The sequence below is a fragment of the Ursus maritimus genome, unplaced genomic scaffold (assembly GCF_017311325.1).
Source record: "Ursus maritimus isolate PB19 unplaced genomic scaffold, ASM1731132v1 scaffold_2, whole genome shotgun sequence".
In the NCBI taxonomy this organism is placed as follows: Eukaryota; Metazoa; Chordata; class Mammalia; order Carnivora; family Ursidae; genus Ursus; species Ursus maritimus.
The window spans coordinates 18,075,121-18,095,955 of record NW_024424452.1 but is presented as its reverse complement, the minus strand read 5'-3'; the positions used below and the strand labels follow the sequence as shown (position 1 = coordinate 18,095,955).

Genomic DNA, 20,835 nt, shown 5'->3' with positions numbered 1-20,835 from the left:
GGGGGGGGGGGGAGGGGTCCAGGGGGATCAAAAGCAAACCATAGTTCAATGGGGCCAGTGCGGTGAAAGGGGGTGAGCCAGGGGACGAGCTGGGGACTTGGCAGCCACAGAGGACCTCCAGGGAGTGGCACCGTCCTGGTACATCATCCTGGTAACATCCTGGTAAGAAGGCCATGACAGGAGCTGTGCCCCCACCAACCAGAGGCGGCTCACAGACACATTTTCAGCCAGCTCACGTGGCATTTTGCAAAATTCTTTGAATTGCCAGCTTTTAAAAATTGGGAGGTTTTATGTGAAAATATGGTTTTTGACTTTTACTGAGAAACGAAGATCTGGCAACACCAGGCCACATCCACAGCTGGGAGCTTCGGGGGAGCTGAGTCACGGCACTGAAGTCCCCACCACTCCCACTAGTCTCCCTGACACAGTGACACATGGTTACACCCCATCGCCTCTCCCATGTGTGATGCTTGCCTAGAGCCCACGTATATGTGCATGCATGGGGGGGGGGACCTCCTCTGCTCCCAGACCCCCAAACTGGCCCCCTGCCTCTTCCACCCCTGTGCAACTTTTATCTCTCTCTGGTCCCCAGGAAACTGTTCTCTTTGCTATGCCTTTGCACCTGCTGTTCCCAGAACCCAGAATGCCTAGCCCGGCTTATTACAAACCCTGCCTTCAGGGACACTGCGGTCCTTCTCTCTTCGCACACAAGCGTCCCGCACACCCCTAGCCTGCCCCAGGCCCGTTCGGGTGGTCTCCAGCCATGCCCTTCCAGGCACCAAGTCCCATGCTTCCCTAGGTGTTCCTCAGTTTCCTGAGCCTCCTGTACCCCAAACTGGTGCCCCCTGGTCAAAGCCAGCCCGTGGGTATACCCCACTTGGTCCTCACAGTGTTGGACAGCTTGGGAATCACTTGACAATATTTGAAACTTGGCTTTTGATGAACTGGCAACATTCCCTGTGTGGCGTCCACCAGCTGGTGCTGAGTGGCCGGGGGCACCCTTTGGACTGGGGGGGAAGGAGTGTTCTCCCGCTCACCCCAGGCCCCACACCCCCCCACCACCACCACTGGGGCATTACAAGCATCTGAGTTTGTGACCCCTTAATATACAGACTGTCGTGAACTCCTTAAGATAAACTTTGCTTTCTTCTTTTGTATCCCACACAGGCCAGGACCCCGAAAGCCCCCCATGCGTTATGCATTAGATTGAACAAAATTGCAAGAATTGCATTCTGGGGCCTCAGCCCAGATCTAGGGGAGTCCTGGCCTAGGGACAGTGAGAGTGATTCTAGGCCCCACCCTACGGGGCATGGGATTCCTCCTCTGCCCGGAACAGGGGGCTTGCCGCACCGGAGCCTTAGGGGAGCAGGGAGTCTCCGGGGCACGCTAGCCCTGAGCAGCTGGCTTGGCAGTGGACCGGGTACAAGTAGCTTACATGAGCTAGGCATATGCAAAGGGCTTCACATGTAGCAGCTTATTGATTCCACCCAGCGGTCCTAGAGATGGGTAGGCGTGATCAGCTCCATTCTACAGAGGGAGAAACTGAGGCACTGGACAGCAGAGCGGCTTGCTGGTGGCCGTCTGGGGCCCATCACACAGCCCTGCCTTTCAGTAGACACTGTGGTCACTGGAGAGCCGTGCCCTGTCAAGGCAGCGGTCACTGCCCCTCGGCACTGGCCCCGTGGTGCCAGATGGCCTGAATGTTCCAGAGAGACCAGAAAGCTCCCAATTTTTAGAAATTGTCAGCTAGTTTTGGAAATGTTAACTGCTCCGGGAGTCAGCGCAGCCCAGATTTAGCTGTAGGGCCGCCCATTAGTGCCCCGATCTGTCACATCCTGTTCGAGTCTATGGTCTTGCGTCTGTGGTGTTGGGAGGGCCAGAGTGCTTGGCCCAGAGCACAGCAGGTGGTAGGTGCTTGTCCCATGTCACAGAGTCTCACCGTCTTCTTCTGACTTTCTACATCACAAAAGCGGTTTTCATTCTCTTCTTCCCCAGGGGCATGTAAAAGGCCATTAAGGTCTCCGCCCCATAAAACATTCAAGTTCAGGTGCTCCAGGAAGGCGCACAGTCAGTTCCCAGAGGTGGGCCTCAAGACAGGCAGGAATTAGGACGGGACTGTTCCCTGTCCTTGAAGATCTTACATCCAGGCCAGGACAGGCACCAGCTGGTAAGCCCAGCTCCCAGAGCCCAGGGGAGGACCCTCGATTCCACCAGAGGAAAGGAGGAGGGGGAGACAGGGAGGGCCAGGGGATTCCTGGAGGGCCGGGCCCCTGAGCCTGCATGGTGGCTCCTAGGCAGCCGCAGCTCAGTCCCCAAAGCCCCCCTCTCCCCAGTAAACCTGCTCTCAGGGGGAACCCCTCCCAATCAGCTCAAAGCCCCAGGTCATGACAGAACCTATGGAATGTGGGATGCCTTCAGTGTGACCCCCACGGTCTGTGCGTGAATGGGGTCCAGCCATTGCACAGCGGGGCCAACTCTAGTCGGGTGCCCAAGGGACGGTTTGCTTTCAAGGCCTCTGCCCGGCACTCAGCACTTAGGCCTGGCCAGTGCCTGCTGCAAACACTGTTCTCCGGGGTTGTCGGCTGCGCGAAAGGCAGGTGTTTGTCTCGGGGAGAGCGCTTGGTGAATGCAGATGCCCACACCTCTGCTTGGGTCGTTGTCATAACGGAGCTGCTCCACCATCAACCTTCGCCCAGCGGTGTGTGTGCTCATTGGAAGAGAGATGTCATTCGGCACCTGGGCCAAGGAGGAAAACGGCCTTGCAAAGTCGATTAAATGACACAGATTGAAATAATTAATATTGTATTAAAAATGCATGATAGCCTCAACATGGTGGGTTCTTGTCAACTGTAAAGAAGGGCAATTAAGTCGGGGTGTGAACAAGGAAAGATGCTCCCATTCACCACAAGCCAACCGAAGGGTTCCAAAGGGTCCTTTTGAAAACCCATGACAGGAGAGTGTCTCTGAAGGTTAAGGAGGTAGGAGGAGTTTCACCCTGGACTCCTCGGAAGCCAGGCCAGAGTGGGAAACAGGCGGGACTAAAGGCCTGCTTATTGGAAAGGAGGAAGCAGGCTGGTTCCTTAGAAGAGAGAACCTTCTCCCTGTATCCACACCCGAAGACACACCATATGCAGAACTTTACTGCGGGGATGCCGAGGAATCTGGACTTGCAAAATCCTGGAGCAGCCTCCTCCCCACCACACATGTGCATCTCACGTGGTTTCTAACCTCACCTCGAGGTGTGGTGATGGGCACGTCCGTACTTATGTAAATACGGAGGAAGAGTCTGGAAGGTCACGTGTGTGCACACCCCCCACCCAGGGGCCCAGAGCAATCACCTCCGGGGCTAAGGAGGGAGCCAGGATGGGGACAAGAGACAGCAGGTCCACAGGGACTTAGTGAAAACTAGAAATGGGGTCGGAGCTCCGCCCGGGGCAGGTGATTGTGGCCGTGGCCAGGCCTCAGAGTCTAGCTTGACCTAAAGGGAGATGCGGGTCAGATTGGCTCCCCGTGCACCAGCTGCACAGCCTCGGGGAAGGCTGAGACTCAGTGTCTTCATCTGTAAGATGGGCCCTAGTGCTCACCTTGCAGAGTGGCTCCAAGGCTGGGTGACATGATGCGGCGACCTTTTATTTTTTTTATACTTGGAATCCCCGGTGAAGTGACTACCATTTGTTCCCCAATGAGGGAGCCCCCTCTGGTGATCCTTGGGCAAAATCCGCGTACAGATTCGGCTTGTTTGGCCTGCAGAGGATTGGAAACTTTTCTCAGATTTAAGCACTGTCAGGTAGGGCCCAACCTCACGGCTCCCCACGCACCCCCCCCCACCACCATGCCCTGAGGTTCTATCCTAGCACATCTCTCTCCCACCTGCCTGGCCCCCGCCTCCACCTGCGTCCCTTCTTCTGTCCCCTGTCCGCCAGACTTCTTGGAGGGAGCTGGGTGGCAGACAGCTAGAGGTCAGGCAGTGCTCCAGGCTGTCCATGGAATGTAGACAAACACACTTCGGAAGCCAGACATCTCATGAGGAGAGCCAGGGTCCCCACCTCGTGACTGCGCCGGACCGGAAGGCCTCCCCACCACCCCATCACCTCTTGAAATGAGAGTGTTTCTGTCTCGCCAGATGTTTCCGTGGTGGAAATTGTGCAAAACGAGCCATTGACGCTGCCCGTGCTGTCCTTCTCGAATAGCTGTTTCCTGATTAATTCACAGCAATCACCCGCTCTGTGCTTCCGCCAAACAGAGAACACATCCATAGAAACATGTAAAAGAGAGCTTTGAGAATTGACTTTTCTGACGGTCGGCAAATAGTAGCCTGCCATCCCGCAATTGGATGATTGAAGTCGGGTTCCTGTGGTGTAACACGGGCTTGATGCTTCTCATTCGAAATTGCGACGGAAACCTCTGTGGCCATAACTTGGCGAACCAGAAATTTAGTTAGAGCTTACTCGCCTAGCAGCAGGAAGGCTAAGGGCAGGGAATAAGGAGAGGTGAATACCCCCGGGGTCTGAGAGTGCGTATCTCAAACAGAGATCAGCAGCCAAAGTGAGGGGGACACCAACCAAGGGGTGAAAAAACAGGCTGCCATATTCCTGATGAGATTTGTTCTCGAGACACTGTCAGAGAACAGTGCCGTCCTGGAGAAGAACACCTGCGTTCATGCTCTTGCAGTTGCAAAGTCTGGGTTGAGTGTCAGGCATGTGCTGGGTACCTGCTGGGCCCTTGTACAAGGTTGGTAGGGCCTCCAGTATCTGGGGGCTGAAATTGGAGTGGGGGAGACAGGATCTAAGCTAAAAGCTGATCAGCAAGACCATTCCAGAGGGGGGAAGGACATTGAACAGGGCAATGGGAGAGAGAGGGGACCGGATGAGTCAGGGGCTCGAGAGAGGGTCAGGAAGATCTCTCAGAAGACAGGAAGGAGCCGACCTTGCAGGTATCTGGGGCGGAACACTCCAGCCAAGTGCACAGGTCCCAGGGTGGCCATGAGCTTTGAAGGATCTCAGAGCAGCGACCAGAGTGGGGAGTGGGGGCAGGAGGTGGAATGTGATAGGAGCTGGGGTCAGAGATGTCAGCAAGGGCCAGATCACATAGGTCTCACTGGCCACTGAAGGGAGCTGGAATTTATTCTCAGTGTCGTGGGAAACTGCTGGGTGGTTTTAAGCAGGGGGCTGCCATGAGCTGATACACTTTAAAAAAAAAAAAAAGACTGGCTGCTGTGTAGACAATAAAGTGTGTTCGTGTTGGGCAAAAGCACAGTGACAGCACAGAGAGGAAGCAGAGGCCATTAGGAGGCTCTGGTCATTGTCTCGGGGAGACATGGGGGTCCCCTGGGGCTGATGGCAGCAGCACATTCAGGGACAAGGGGTCAGAGATTCAGGAGGGGTTTTGGAAGTCGCCCCTGGGGACTCTGGCAGATGGGATTGGTAAGTGAGAGAACAAGAGGAATCAAGAGGACTCCCAGGTTGGGGCATCCAGTTGAATGGTGGGACCCATTTTTAAGATGGGCAAAGACCAGGTTTGAAAAAAGTAGATCAAGAATTCGGTTTGGGAAGGGGCATCTGGGTGGCGCAGTCGGCTAAGCGTCTGACTCTTGATTTCGGCTCAGGTCATGGTCTCAGGGTCCTGGGATCAAGCCCCGCGTCTGGCTCCATGCTCAGTGGGGAGTCTGCTTGAGATTCTTTCTCTCCTTCTCCCCCTGCCCGTCCCCCTGCTCGCATGCTCTCTCTCTCTGTCTCTCTCTCTCAAATAAATAAATAAATCTTTTTTTAAAAGATTTTTTAAGGGGCGCCTGGGTGGCACAGCGGTTAAGCGTCTGCCTTCGGCTCAGGGCGTGATCCTGGCGTTACGGGATAAAGCCCCACATCAGGCTCCTCCACTATGAGCCTGCTTCTTCCTCTCCCACTCCCCCTGCTTGTGTTCCCTCTCTCACTGGCTGTCTCTATCTCTGTCAAATAAATAAATAAAATCTTAAAAAAAAAAAAGATTTTTTAAAAGATCCGCGTGCCTGTGGATGGGAGAAGCAGGGAGGGTGGGATTACCAAGGGTACCAGGACACTCTGGGGGCAACGGATGTGCTCATTAGCTTGGTTATGGAGATGATACACCATTGTGTATTTATAGGTTAAAACTTACCAAGTTGTACACTTTAAATACGCACGGCTTACTGTATGAAGTTCGGGTTCTATTTCTCAATAAAGCTGTTTTCAAAGAGTTTTGCTGTAAAGGGGAATGGATGAACAGGGCAGTGGCAGGAGGAGGTGTGCTGATCTTTTAAGCATGAACAAGGAAGCATTCAATGCCTGCGTAGGCGGCACAAGTATGGGGAGGGGGAGACGGGAAGGCTAAGCCAGGCGTCCTGTCATGAAGGTTACCGTATGTTTGTCATGCCCAGGACTTCGAAATTCATCCCATCGGCCTGAGCTTCTCCACCTTCCATGTGCCAAAGAACCATCCAGAGAACCTGATGTAAATACAGCACCACACCACCTCCCCTCGGCCCCCCTCCGATCGCAGCTGAGGTGACACAGTCCCTGGGTATGGTGACAGGGCACCGCCTCAAGGGCTCCCAGGTTTCTCTGCCTTTCGAAAGCCACCAGCGCCCTCAGCTTGTGTGGTGGGGAGTCAGTGCTCCCAGGGGCAACCTTCAACTGCAGGGAAGGGGGTCAGTAGATAAACACCCCAGCCTCCCGCCTTGGGAGGGGCACTTCTGAGGTGTGTTCTGTGGGTTCCTGCAAGTGCCCCAGAGGGATGGAGCCCCATTTGCCTATAGCAGGGACCAGCTCAAAAACTGTTGGGGGCTTTTCTCCTGCCCTATCTTACTCTCCCTACTCCTTCTTGGGAACAGCTTCCAAATAAGCCACCTGTACTCAACCCTTGCCTCAGGCTCTGCTTTCAGGGCACCCAAAATAGGACACACATGGAATCAGGGGCTCTGCATTTCACGTGCACATCAGGCTTTCCTGATGCAGAGGTCCCAGGAACCATGCATTAAAGAACAGACGGTGAAGAACAAGGAGCATTTCACAAAGGGGAGTGACTGGGCCAGCTTTGCTCTTGTAGAGAGTGAACTCTGGCAATGTGAAGTTGAGGTTGAAGGAAGCAAGAGACAGGAAGCAGGCAGACCAATTAGCAGGCTGTTACCAGTGTCCCAGCAGGGAGTAACGGTGCGGAGGCAGCAATCGGGCTCTTTGTGAGTGTCCTTTGATTTAGAGAGTACGGAAAGGTTCACACAAAAATGACACTAGCCTTATTTAACATCCCGGACGCTATAGTTATTTTTTTAAAGCTTGCATTTCTAGCATCCCCCATGTTTCTTTTTGATCTCCTACTTCCAAACTTCGATACGTTAGCCCGATGCCACGCAGCTTCATTTTGTTAAATCTTGTGTTTTCAGGATCTTGACATCGGTGCCAAGAATGTGAAGCTTTACGTCAATAAAAACCTCATCTTTGATGGCACGTTAGACAAAGGAGGTGGAGAGGCCCCCGCTGACCGGAGCATCCTGGTGGGCCTCAAACAGGAGCAGAATGAGAGCAGGGGAAGGGCCCTGGGTGCCCCCTCGGGAGAAAGCCGAGAGGCCTGCAAGGTGGCTGGCACAGATGGGGAGCTCTCTCCACCAGCTGGAGCAGTAGTGGATGTGAAGGTTTCTTCCCAAGGAACGTTACTTGGCGGAAAGATGAATCCTCCCGACTGCACGAAGGACAGCTTGTCCAAGTTAGATGAAGACGCAAGCTGTTCGGCAGCCCCAGCCTTGACGGGTGGCGTGCCGGGGGCTCCCCCCCTCTGCCCGCCTGTGGAATGCCCTCCCCTTGACCCAGAGCTCTCACTGGCCCAACAGCTGGAAAACCTCATGGGCAGAAAGGTCTCCGAGCCACCAGCGAAAACCCCATCATGGTTGCAACCTTCGGCCACCGGGAAGGGCAGGAAGCAGGGAGGCAGGAAGCCAAAACCCCTCTGGCTGAGTCCTGAGAAGCCGCTGGACTGGGAAGGCAGACTTGCATCAGACGCCAGCCCTGACACTGTGGGGGAGGCTCCTAGAGAGGCGGATGTCAGGGATAAAGGCCCCAGGCGTGAGCCAGGGCGGCCGAGCAGCTGGAATGTCATCGCTGGGGAGAGAGCCCAGAAGGTGACCCCCAAAGTCTGTGATGACTTTGACATCTTCAACCAGCCCTCCAACAGGGAGCACCCTGCTAGTGGGAGGAGGGGCCCGAGGAAGGACACCCTCATCAGCAGTCACAGCGATGGCCCGCCGACTGGCAAAGGTAAGTGCGAGGAGCCGTCTGACGTGGGTGCTGTCGTCCTGGCCGAGCGCGGGCTGCTGATTGGCATGATACCATTTGGCTCCGTGGACCTCTGTTTCCTCATCTGCAAAGCAGGGGGCTTCTTCTCAATTCACTGTCTCAGGGGCCATGGAGGTGACAGGCATGAGTGGAATGGGAAGACATTCTGCACATTAAATTCCTCGATATATTTGTCATTGCCACCGAGTTACAGCTCCTTTGCCCATTTTTCTTGCCATGAGGCTTTTCCAATCTAGGCTTTGTTATTCTGCCTCTGATGGAGACATTGGTCTCTAATGACTTCCCTTTATTCTTAACCGTACCATCAGAAAAATAACCAAGCGTGTTGAGAAGTAGCACTTGGCACTTGCCTGGGTGGGGGAAGTACTATAAGGAGTGGTGAGGACTGTGGCACTGGAGAGGGCCAGCCCATCTAAAACGGGCAGCTGCTACTCCACTCGAAATGCTTTCTGGCATTCAGCAATGCAAGGCCCATGTACCAGGTCTCCCTTCTCCTTTTATAAAGAGAAATCAGAAGTGTAGAATATTCTTCAGTATGGGCAATGGATTGAGATTATTTTTAAACCACTATGTGGGTCAAAAAAAAAAAAATCTGCTGGGAGGACTCACCTGGTGCGTTAACTTTGCAGTAGATTATATCTGAGGAATCTGAAAGGCTGGGTCTCTAAATATTTGCACTCAGATTTGGCTCCTGGGAAGGTGCGCTGCCTAACAGCTAGGCCTCAGACCATTTGAATCCAGCCTCTGCTACTTCTAGGCTGGGACTTACAGAGCTGGGCACATCTACTTTCTGAGCCTCGGCGTCCTCATCTGTAAAATGGGAACAAACCGCCTCCCCCTCCTCGGTGTTGAGGAATGAATAAGATGATGGTGTCACTTAGTAACTAGAGCCTGGCATGTGGGAAGTGCCCCACTAGCACCAGATCCTGGGTCCTCTGCATGGCGTTCCGCCCCACCCCGCACCCCGCAGGAGCACGAGCGCTAGAGTCAAGCCGCCTGGGCGTGTATCCTGGTTCCCCACCCCCAACCCACCCCACAGGCAAGTCCCGACACCCCTCCGAGCCTCAGTTCCCTCGTCTGTGAAATGACGCCAACCATACCCATCTCCTGGGAGGATGAGATGAGGGTCTGTGTGTGGTGCAGCGTTTGGCACAGTGCCGGCGGCAGGCGTCGGCCGCTGCTGTTCATCGTCCCTCCCCCACCCCTGTGGTTCCCCTCCCCCCATCCTGGTGAATCTGTATGAGAAGCCAGTGTGTCTGTTCCCTAGGGAATCGGGTCAGCCTCTGTTCTGTTACCATCTCGTCCAGGCACATTACTCAAATGATTTCCTTCTCGGGGCGCCTGGGTGGCTCAGTCGTTAAGCGTCTGCCTTCTGCTCAGGGCGTGATCCCGGCGTTCTGGGATCGAGCCCCACGTCAGGCTCCTCTGCTGGGAGCCTGCTTCTTCCTCTCCCGCTCCCCCTGCTTGTGTTCCCTCTCTCGCTGGCTGTCTCTATCTCTGTCAAATAAATAAAATCTTAAAAAAAAAAAAATGATTTCCTTCTCACGCCAGCCCCATTTGACAGACAAAATGTGAGGTTTAAAGAACTTTCCTCAGCTCACACGGCCAGAAGGGGTTAGAGCAGGATCTGAACCCAGGCCATCCTGCTCCAGCATCCACGCGTCCAACTACTCACCCTATGGCAGCCCATTTCCGCAGCTGCCCGACCGGGGAGAGCCAGGCGATCCGGAGCCTCCCTGGTAAACAGACCCACAGAACCTCTGGGAGCTCTGGGGTGATGGGTGTTATTCTAACTTGTCCACATTCAGAAGATTTGGTCTCATTTTAATTTCTTTCCAGGCATTTCACTGCTTGGCTTAATGACACATTGAGAACCGAGCCCTGGAGATTTAATGCTTGTTAAGCCAGTCATGCTAGAAAGGAAAGTTGCTTAGAAATTTTAAATTACCCATTACATAGAGCCAAATCCCACAGCCATGCCCTTCAGGAAAGGCGCCGGCCGAGCCCTCCAACGATGCTTGTAGAATGAATGACTGCCTGAGTTCTTCCCTGGGGCTAGAGTCGTGTTGTCACCGAAGGATAGAGCCCGGAAATCCTTTTGTCCACCAGAGCATCTCATTGTAATGTCATCTGCATTTTGGAAGCGTCTGCATCAGGGGTCCATTGGCTAGAGGTGAATAAAATTGCACCTGCCCAATTTGATCACAGGACCTCCAGAAAGTGTGGCTGCCCATCACCTAAAATTGGAAGGAGGAAGCAGATAGCCAGGGGGCACCCAGGAGATTTTTGCCCCCTGACTTGCCACGGCTGCTGGGCCCTGCCTCTGCCACCTTCCCTCACTCCTCCTCATGAGATCAGCTTTCTCTGCTCTGTGCACAGGGCAGGAGATGCCCCGAAGCCCAAGAGTGACAGTTGCCCAGCTCTCGCTCCCAAAGTCTCAGGGGAGGCACTGATTGGCAGACGTGGGTCAGGTGTCCACCCCTTGTCCAATCAGCTGCGGCTGGAGGGCTTTTCACCTTGAACACACATGGCTCTGTTGTGTCTCCCCACGTTCATTCTCGTTTCCCGTTTTAGGAACGATTAGCATATACCTCACAGTGGTGCTGTTGATTTTTACAAGCCTGAGTTTTGAACTTCATAGCTCCTGTTTACCTCCACCAAGGGGTAGTTTTAAATCATCAATCCCGTCATCTCATACTGGTACCCCTCCCAACTGTGTCGACTGCAGGTTAAAGCAGCCGCTTTCTCGTGTCCATTCCAAGCTGTGGGTAGGAATGTTGACACAGACAAGACAAAGCCCAGATCGCTGCAGCTCCCCCACTCCCAGGGACTAATGAGTGGTGTGTTCTCCTGCAGACAGAGGGAAACGTGGGCTCTCAGCCTGCTGTCACATCCGAGAGATCCAGGAGAAAGCCTGCACCTCTCCGCTTTCAAAACCCCGAGTATACATCTCGGGGAGAATAAATCAGAAAGCAGGTGCGGAATGAGAGCAGAGTCCTGCCTTTCCTGCCCACCCAGGCCGAGACACACAGGCTGAGTCCCTGACACATGACGTCTGTTCGCTCTCCTCGGCTCACTTGCAGACCAACCCAGGCCGTTCATTTCAGTCAGTGGAAATCAAATCCCAATAAACTGATGTCATGACGATCCATATGGGAAGTTCCTTCTGCCAGATGTTAAGCCTCACGCCGGGAGGAAAGGAAGGAACTCCTGGGGTCTTTTTTAATGGCAGATGAGAAGGAGGGGAGGGGAGAGGACAGGTGTACCAGAGCTGACAGGTGGTGGGGGGAGTCCCTCCGCTCCCGGGCCTGAACCCAGGTGTTGCGTCATGGTGATGCCAGCCATCCATCCCTGGGCCGGCAAATGTGGACTGAGCACTTCTGTGCACCACGTCCTATGCCAGGCACTGGGACACAGAAGGGAACAGGGCAAAGAAGTCCTCCCCAAGGAGGGAGGGAGCCAAGAAGGGCTGGCACGCGGAGATCTGGGAGAAGAGCATAACTGACAGAGGGCACAGCTGGGCTAGGCAGGAAGAGACTTGTGTCCGTGGAACAGAAACACCGTGGAGCTGATCATTAGGGCGAAGGTGTGAGGTGAGGTTAGAGAAGCCGGAGGGGCCACCCGAGGGCCCGGGGCAGGGAGCGGGGGCATGGCGAGGAGTTAAGATGTTCTTCATGCCCAGCTGATGGAGATAGTATGCCAGTTGGAGGAGTTGGTGACAAATTCCCTTTCAGGCACACAGTGGATATGTCTGGACCTTTGGAGGGGTCCTTGGAACCGCAAGGTGGTGGCTAGGGGAGAGAAGCCAGAACTTGACCTAGAAAATTGAGCAGTGCCTGCCTGGCAACCAGGAGCTGGCAGGGTGAGGTCAGAGAGGGAGGGCAATGTTGAGAAAGGACCGGATGGGGTCAGGCAGAAGCTCAGGGTAGGGCCCCAGCGTGGGGAGGCGGGCAGCAGGAGCAGTGGAGAGCCCAGAAGTGCAAATGCTCCTGAGCCGGCAGAGGAGGGACTGTCTGGTGGAAGAGCTTCGCCGGGGATGTCAAGCACAAGGACCGAGAAAGGATTGGGTACTCAGAGTCATTGTGTACTCCCAGAAAGTCAGCTCCGTGGAGGGTTGTGGGAATGAGAGGACTCATATGAAGGCAAGGGATGGAAAGCCACCAGGGGTTTGACTTCAGGCATGGCTGCATCCAGGGGCTCAGATGACATCATCGGGACTCTCTCCATCTCTTGGCTCTCATTCCCTGTGTTGGCTTCATTGTCAGGCAGGCTCCGCCCACAGTGTAGCCAACTGGCCACCGGCACTGCACACCCACATCCAACATCCTGCCACCAAGGGGCACCAGTCTAAAGAGAGCCCCTCTCTCTCTGTAGTTCCTGTCCCAGCCTGGAAGCACGCTGTCAGCATTTGTCTAATCTGGATGGTCTGATGGTGGGGGGATCCCGAAAGGAAGATCAGGAGAAGGGCAGGTGGGGCTTGGGGGGGCCAAACCAGTAACTCTGCAAAGGGGGCCCCGGTTACAGGGGTTGAGGGAGGGTGGGAGTGAGAGGGGCGCAGGGGCTGCAGCCAAGGGAAGGAGAAAATCAGGCGGCAGTTGGAGGAAGCCACGAGATCAGGTCCGGCTTCCTTTTTCTTTCCGATAGGAGAGATTTATATGTGTCTGCAGGCGGAGAGAGGGCAAGGTGCCAGTGGGGAAGGGGTGATGGAGGGTTCTGGAGAGAGAGGATAATTGATGGAGCCAGGCACCCTAGGAGACAGGCAGAAAATAGAGTGCAGGGCACAGTCCGATATGAAAGGAGGAAAAACAGAACGTCCGTGTCATCAGTTGCTGTTTTTCCAGAATGACACCCTTACGTGGCAGTTAGTGAGGACAGGCTGCTGTGGGGGCACATGCCGGGGCTTTTCTATTCTACAGGGAGGAGAGTGTGGCCTTCAGAGCCGACCCTCTGAGGGCCAGGCCCACGCTGTCCATGTGCCGGGGACACAGGCTTCTGTTCTCCAAGCCAGCCTAGCCACACATAGGAGTACATTCCTTACCTGTATTGTTGGCATTCCTCATAGCACTTTTTCCTGATTATAAAATTAATACATCTGGGGAACTTAGAAGATCGGGTGATCAAGAGGAAGCTGGAAGTCCTTCCTCCTCACCACCCAGGAAGGAGCATGCTAACACGTTGGTTCACACCGCCCATACCCGGGTTTGCTGCAGCCAAAAGAGCGTAGCTGGCTTTTTTCCCATCTAACATTCACGAGCCTTCCACCTGCCATCAGGCAGTCTTTAAAACCACCGTCAGAGTCACGTGATGTGACAGCCTCAGAGCTGCCCCTCTGGATGCTGACTCAGGCGTTGCCCCCCCATCCCCCCACCCCCGCCCATCGTGTGTCTCTGACGTGCAGAATGGCAGCTCGCAGAACATCTCACACAAACAACCAGATTCTAGACTTGGGTAACCATAATCGATTTTTTACCGACCTGAATATTGGTGTGTGATGGGGGCCCCGACTGTCCCCATGCGGGGCAAGGGATGAACATCCCGGTCCACCTGTCAAAGGCCCACAGGGCCTCCAGGCATTGAGAGAGAGCCAAGAGCAACCGCCCTGATTTTTTGAATGTCCCCCGGAGGGCGACCCCACCTAGCCGAGAGCCCCCGTTGAGACCATCCGTAGAGGTCCCCACTCGCACACATGCCGCTAATGGGGCTCACCTCCCCCCCGTGTTCTTGCAGAAGACACCCGGCCCACCAAGACGCCGCCGCGGCCCCGGTGGTGCAGTGAGAAGGAGCACGCGCTGCACGAGTCCTGGGACTCCCTCAGCGCCTTTGACCGCTCCCACCGCGGACGCATCTCCAACGTGGAGCTGCAGGGCGACATCCTGGACGAGTTCCTCCAACAGCAGCAGAAGGGCAGCCGCCACAGCAACCAGCTGCCCCCCGGGAAGGAGGAGAAGCCGGAGCCAAGGAGAGGGCCGGAGGACAGCTCCGCAGACACGGACGACGGGAGCGACTTTGAAATCCCCGTCTTGCCTTATGGACAGCGCCTGGTCATCGACATCAAGTCGACGTGGGGGGACAGGCACTATGTCGGCCTTAACGGAATAGAAATATTCAGTTCAGAGGGGGAGCCGGTGCAGATCGCGAACATTCACGCGGACCCCCCGGACATCAATGTTTTACCAGCCTACGGGAAAGACCCCCGCGTGGTCACCAACCTCATCGACGGGGTGAACAGGACCCAGGACGACATGCACGTCTGGCTGGCCCCTTTCACGCTGGGCAAGCCCCACTCCATCTCCATAGATTTCGTGCACCCTTGCCAAGTCGCCCTGATCCGAATTTGGAACTACAATAAATCTCGGATACATTCCTTCCGTGGCGTGAAGGACATCACCATGCTGTTAGACGCGCAGTGCATCTTTAAAGGAGAGATCGCCAAGGCCTCGGGGACCCTGACAGGAGGTAGAGTATGTCTGTAAGAACGTTCTGGAAGCCCCTACCTGCTACCCGCTGAGGCTCTGAGGAAAAACTAAAGGCCCTGGCTAGCCAGTGACAGATGGGTCTCTCCTCTTCCTGGGCCTGGCTCACTCCTCGCTTTTTGCAGCATGCGGGTGGGAGAGCTGACCTCGTTTACACTCCTCCCCCGGGCACCAGCCTTACTCAGCTTCCCTAGCGCCTGAGTCAGAGAAGGGGGAATTCTTCTGCGAGTGAGCTATTGAGGGGGCGCTCCCAGGAGAACCTGTGGTGCAAGGAGGGAGACAGGATAGGAATGGGGAGACGCCAGGCAAGGATAGCGGTTGGGGGAGGCCGAGTCTCAGCCTGATCCGCAAGGGGTCTGGAGGAGAAATTGCGGGATCCGTCCTGCCTCAAGGCAGAGCAGCAGGGCTCCCCGGGTTGGGGGTGTAACTCCCACGCCCTTCCAGGCAAGCCTCCAGCCCCCAAAAAGGGGTCAGCAGGCCCCTGGGTGAGGCCCCAACAGCATCTGCTAAGGTACCTCCCCCACACCTAAGAAGCGGTTCGTTTCCTGACGGATCGCGATGACTGTCATTAGGTTAGATCCCTTCGTTAGGTCTAAGTGGCTCCCGGGCCATGTGAATTTCATTTGCAAATGTGTGAGTAATCACAAGGAAGGCTTCCTAACACAAATCAGGAGCTGTTGGTGGGTGGGGGTTTTATAGCACAGAGGTGGATGGGTCTGGGTTCCTGCTCTCCACGCCATGGGGGTTTGGAGCCAGCTGACACTTCCTGTCTCCGTGGTATCCCACCCAGCCCCAGAGCACTTTGGAGACACCATCTTATTCACGACTGACGATGACATTTTGGAGGCCATATTCTGCTCTGATGAGACCTTTGACGTGGACGTGGAGAGCCCCTACACCCTGCAGAACGAGGAGACGCGAAGGAGGCCGAGCACCGCCGGCAGCGATGGGGAGGACAGGCCCTACACCCAGGCCGGCCCCTGGGCTGAGGACCGGGTAGGACTGGCGGGGAGGGGAGCCCCCTGGAGAGATTTCTCCTCCTGGCTCCGAGTGGAGCAGGAGGAATAAAGATGGATAGCCTTTAAGCTGTTGGTGCTACTGTGTTGACATTTCCCATTTTTCTACTTCATTTTTTGGTCCTCTGTGTCATATTTCATTCTCTAATTATGTTTTATTTTTTTATTTTTTTTTTAAGCAAAGTGAAGAAAGTATTCAAATTTTAATCAAAGCTAGGAGAAATCAGTTCTGCGTTGTCTCTGTGATTTAGGGGTTGGCAGTCTCGGGGGGGTCTTTGCTTTGGGTTGTGTTTTGATCACTCACTGTTGTTTTTGATGGAAAGGACTAGAAATGCTTTTAATAGGCAGGCTGAGAATTAAAGTAATGATCGTCTCAGCCATCCGTTCCTGCACACGTGTGGCAATCCACCAGCACCGTGTTACCACGTGACCCACCCTTGCAGGTAGAGATCATCATATCCCCACGTAGGAAACCAAGGCTCAGACAGGTTAAGTGACTTGCCCAAGGACACACAGCAGGAGAGTAACCAGGCTAGAACTTGCATGCATGTCTCCAAGATCTGTGTTTTTAACTTGATAAAGCAATTTTTTAAGAAATGAAAGACCACCCTCGAGGGAAGGGCCGGTCCAAGTGAAGGACCAGGAATTGGGAGACCCAGGGCCCCCAGGGTTCTTGACGCCCCAAGGAGAAAGAGAAGCTGGCTACAGAGGGTGGAGGAGGGGAGTGGGGACAGCTGGAAACCAAAGGACAGGAGGCGGGGCCCAGCAAGGTCATGGGGCTATGGTGTGCAGATCCCACGGTGTTCACCGGGGGGTAAAAAACCCACAGGGGCCAGGCAGAGTGTCATGCAAGACTGAGGGGTGCAGAGCCCCCTGCTTCTCAGGACAGATAGGAGTTGGTAGTTCATCTTGATATTCTCCTGATTTTTCTCAAGAGAAGCCAGAAATCTGGGTTTTTATGGAAAACGTCCCAATTAAAAACTGTTGGCAACCAAGTGGAAATGCTTTCAAACCTTCTGTGAGCCACAGCAGGTCTGTGGTCTGGATCTGATCCCTGGGTCTCCAGTCGGAAGCTGACCTTGAAGCCTTTTATGTGCCCAGCACTTTCCAAATGCCTCTAAGGCTCTCTGATCATATCCAGCCTGTGAAGGACAGGGAGGAATCCTTCTCTCTGTCTCCGAGACGAGGAACCCAAGTTCTGGGAAGCCAGTGGCTCACCCCTAGAAAGCGACAGGGCTGGAGCTGCACCCCACCTGTCTGGGTATCCAGGTCAGCGCACCCACCAGGGAGCGTCCCAGGAGGCTCCGGGAGGGCAGGGAGCCAGGGAAGGCAAGAGAAGGCACATGGGTGTCAGGGCAGCGGCCTTCCCTGGTGACCCAAGGCTGCTCGGCATCGTGAATACCCCTGGCAGGCCACCTTCCTCACTCTCCACCCACAGCCAGGCAAGAAAGGGCCTCAGGAGGCTGTGTCTAGGGGCTGGGCCGAGGGCACCGTTGTTCCTGGGACTGAAACACCATCCCCACCGAAACTCTCACGTCCAGGCAACCAGCTTCCCTTCCTTTTGCATCTTAGCTTCCTTGTCTGCAATGTCGTAAAGGCCCTTTTGCCCTAACTTACAGCGTAGACGTCTAAGGAGCAAAATGTATACAGTGGGGTGCGGTTGCCCACTCCAACCGCCTCCAGACCAGGGCTGCTTTATCCCGGCCTCCCATGCCGATCACCTGACGAGCTTTAAAAATGCAGATGCCCAGGCCTCGGGTTGAGAGCCACTCTCTGCAGTTGAATTTTCCCCCCTCCGTCCCTCCATCCCTCCCTCCTGACCCTTCTCCCTCCCTCCTTCCTCCAGCTCCTTAGGTAAACATCTGTTGGGTCCTTCCCTGTTCCAGAAAATCCTGATCACCTTAGCTGGTGGTGTCCAACTCCTCCCCTACCAGTAAGAGCTGCTGGCGGGGACACAGACACACAAGGGTTTCTGGGTCTGGCCATGTTACCAGTGACAGAGCTTCCACAGTGGCAGAAAATGCACAAAAAGACACGAGGGGTTCCCTGGGGCTCGGGGTGCATATAGCATCTGGGAGAATGGCCAACCAGCTGTGCGAGTATCACTAAAATCACCTCCTTTCCCTCTGCTTCTCCTCCAACCCGTGCACAGGTCCCCGGGCGAGAGCTGCCATCCAGTCCCCCTGCCCCCGAAGTAACTACGCCAGAGCCGGGCATCTACCACGGGATCTGTGAGTATCCTGTCTTGGGAGAGTGTCCGGTGGCAGGAGGACTATCAGGGGCCAGGGGGGAGTCATGGCCACCAGGGGCAGAGATTCCTCGGACAGCCAGGCAGGTTGTACCTTGCACACAGATGCCACACTGCAGGACGAGTGGGGGCTGACACAGCCTGGCCTAGGCTCACTGGCCCCAGCTGGTCCGCCATCACTTTGGAGGAGGGATACCTCCCTGCAGTAGGCTTTTCCAGAAGGACACTTTCATGTTTGGTATGCAGTCACCTTATGTGTTAGTTGTGCCGTGACCTGGGCGGCTGTAGTTAGAGCCCAGAAAGCAGAGGACAAGCAGACATAAGAGAAGAGACCCAAGGCATCTGCCAGTCCCGTGATTTGGGCTGCCCTTCAAACACCTACGCGTACACAAAGAAAACATGCCTCTTCCCTGTTCCAGGTGGGGCGGGGGCGGCAGGAATCCTAGCCCAGGGTGCTGGGTCTTCTGAGAAGACAGAAATCTGGGTATTTATGTGAAATCTCCAAATTTTTAAGTGTTGGTGACTAATTTTATAATATTTTAAAACACCATATGAGCCAAACAAAACACATGTGTGTTCAGCCAGCCGGCTGCCAGTTTGTGGCCTCTGAGCAGATCCCATCTGGGCTTCACTGAGTCTGTTCCCTCTTCTTTTCCCTGCTGACCCTTCCAGCCAGGTCCTCCCTCACTCTGTGCACCGCCCGCCAGCACTGCCCTGTGTCCTGGGGCATCTTCAGGCCCGAGGTCCTGGTTGACTGATCGCCCTCCCCTTCCCTGTTAAGGAGGCTGTCAGCCAGCTCTTGACAGTCACAGCAGCTAGAGTTCCCCGGGGCGTGCTCTTGAGGGAGGGCAGCAAGGGGGAGGGTCAGAGGGAGGAATTGGGCCTTGTTCGGTCACCTCAAGGCCTCTGGAGCTGCAAAGGCCCGGGGAGAGGTCCTGAGTTGAGTGAGGGGCCCAGGCGCTTATACGCCTGTATCTACCCGTTTCGGGATGTGGGCTGCCCCTAGGGAGGGGCAAGGCCAAGGGCAGTGCACGTGGGTGGACTCAGCTGTGAGACATCAGCCCTCAGCACTCCCCTCCACTGGAAGAATGAGCCCTTCGGTCCCAGGGGTGGGAGTGAGACCCCACAGCATCCTCTGCACCCCCTTCTTGAGGCCCTGCTGTCACCCCCGTCCTCCCCGGGAAGCCTGCCCATGTGCCCAGCAAGAACCATCTCTCCCCTCCTCACAGCACAAAGACAAATCCCCTCTTAGAAGAGGGGAAGGTGCCTTGCTTTGAATCCTCACAGCTCCTTACATTCCAGAACACTCTCTCAGTTTCTCTCAATTACTCGGAGACAACAGAGAATTTCTGGAACCAGCCTAGTGCAGACGAGAGCCTGGTTTGGGGCTTGGTTTCGTCTCCCGTGCGGGCACCAAGTGGAGGCTACCCCTGCCTTATCTCCCCAACACTCAGTTCTTATTCGGTCCATACAGCCGGATCCAGGGGTGCAAATGACGTCATCAAGCCTTGGTATCTCCCTCCCACCCTCTGCCCTGTCACTCTCTCTTGCCTTTTCTCCCGTTGGTACCCCGGTACATGCGAGAGCTTCTGTTCCCATTGAGGCCAACAGTCGGCCCAAAATCAGGTCTCCCCTGCCTGGCTTGGGTCACTTGCCTATCCACAAACCAATCACTGTGGCTCACCATGGCGGGGAGGGCGGGAGTGTGAGATACTAAGCACGGATTGGCCAGGCCTGGGTCAGAGCCCATCCCTGGAGCCCCAGGCGAGGGGTCAACCACCCAGTCATGCTCTGGTGGAGGTGGGAGTGCCACAGCCAGGAAAGGAAGGAAGGTTGGCCTCGAAGCAGCCACTGTCCCCTTCATCTGATGATTTCCCCAAAGATGCTGTCTGTAAATGTCCTTCCTGCTGAACCAGCTTCTGACCTTTCTCAGAAATGTATTCTAGTACCTTCGGGAGTGTTGCCCAGAGCAGAGCTCAGAGCCCTTTCTGCTGTAGGGAACATGCGATGTCTGCTTCTCTACTCAGTAGGAAGAAGAACGTCCTGACCAAGCATCCTCTGCACTTTTGGAGGCGTGTGATTTCTGAATCGCTCTCCTCTGAGCCTTTTTGTTCTCCCCCCACTGTCTAAAATTCTAAACCCACTTCACCAGCCTGTGCAAATGGAGAGCACTTTGATAACGTGACCCGGGGGGATGCGCCAGGGTTGGTAAATATGGCCAATCCTATTAATGTTTTGAAAGGGGATATGTGACTTGCTAATTTGCAGATGACACTAATTTTGGGCGTTTTGCAAATATCAGCAGTGATGAATAGGAAAGTAGCTGAGAGAGTTGAAACGTGGGAGAGAAATAACAAAATTAATTTCCATTTATATAAATACTAATTGATACACCAGAGGAAAATGAATATGGAACGTGAATATTAGCTCAAACAGGAGAGCAGGCACTTTTGGAGCAACCCCAAATTAGATGTCCTTGCAGCTCGGCATGCCAGGCCAGCAGAGGGGCGGCTGGGGAGAGGCTGGGGGGCTGCCGGGGGGCTGCCTCCTGTTTTCCCTGGGGGAGGTGGCATTTCTCCCTCACAGTGATCCCCTCATCCAGATCCACTCCCTCCCTCACCTCCATGCACTCTGCCCCTCGGGGTCAGTACCCACAGCCACTCTGTCGCTTGGGTCAACAACGTCATCTCTTTCCCTCACTTCTGCACAAGCCGCTGAGCATTCTGACTGTGCTGTCTCCAAAACAGATCCTGAGTCTGTCTGCTTCTCCCCGTTTCCAGGAGGACCACCCCTTGTCC

The 20,835-nt window shown here is 55.0% G+C and overlaps 1 protein-coding gene across 1 annotated transcript in view; it reads left to right on the top strand.

The window, feature by feature from the left end:
• KATNIP (katanin interacting protein) overlaps positions 1–20,835 on the top strand; it is a 185,711-nt gene that overhangs the window by 140,112 nt on the left and 24,764 nt on the right. The window contains exons 16-19 of the mRNA XM_040635174.1: positions 7,394–8,261; positions 14,028–14,756; positions 15,564–15,769; positions 17,942–18,020. Of these exons, the coding sequence (XP_040491108.1) occupies positions 7,394–8,261; positions 14,028–14,756; positions 15,564–15,769; positions 17,942–18,020 (1,882 nt within the window). The remainder of the gene's footprint in view (positions 1–7,393; positions 8,262–14,027; positions 14,757–15,563; positions 15,770–17,941; positions 18,021–20,835) is intronic.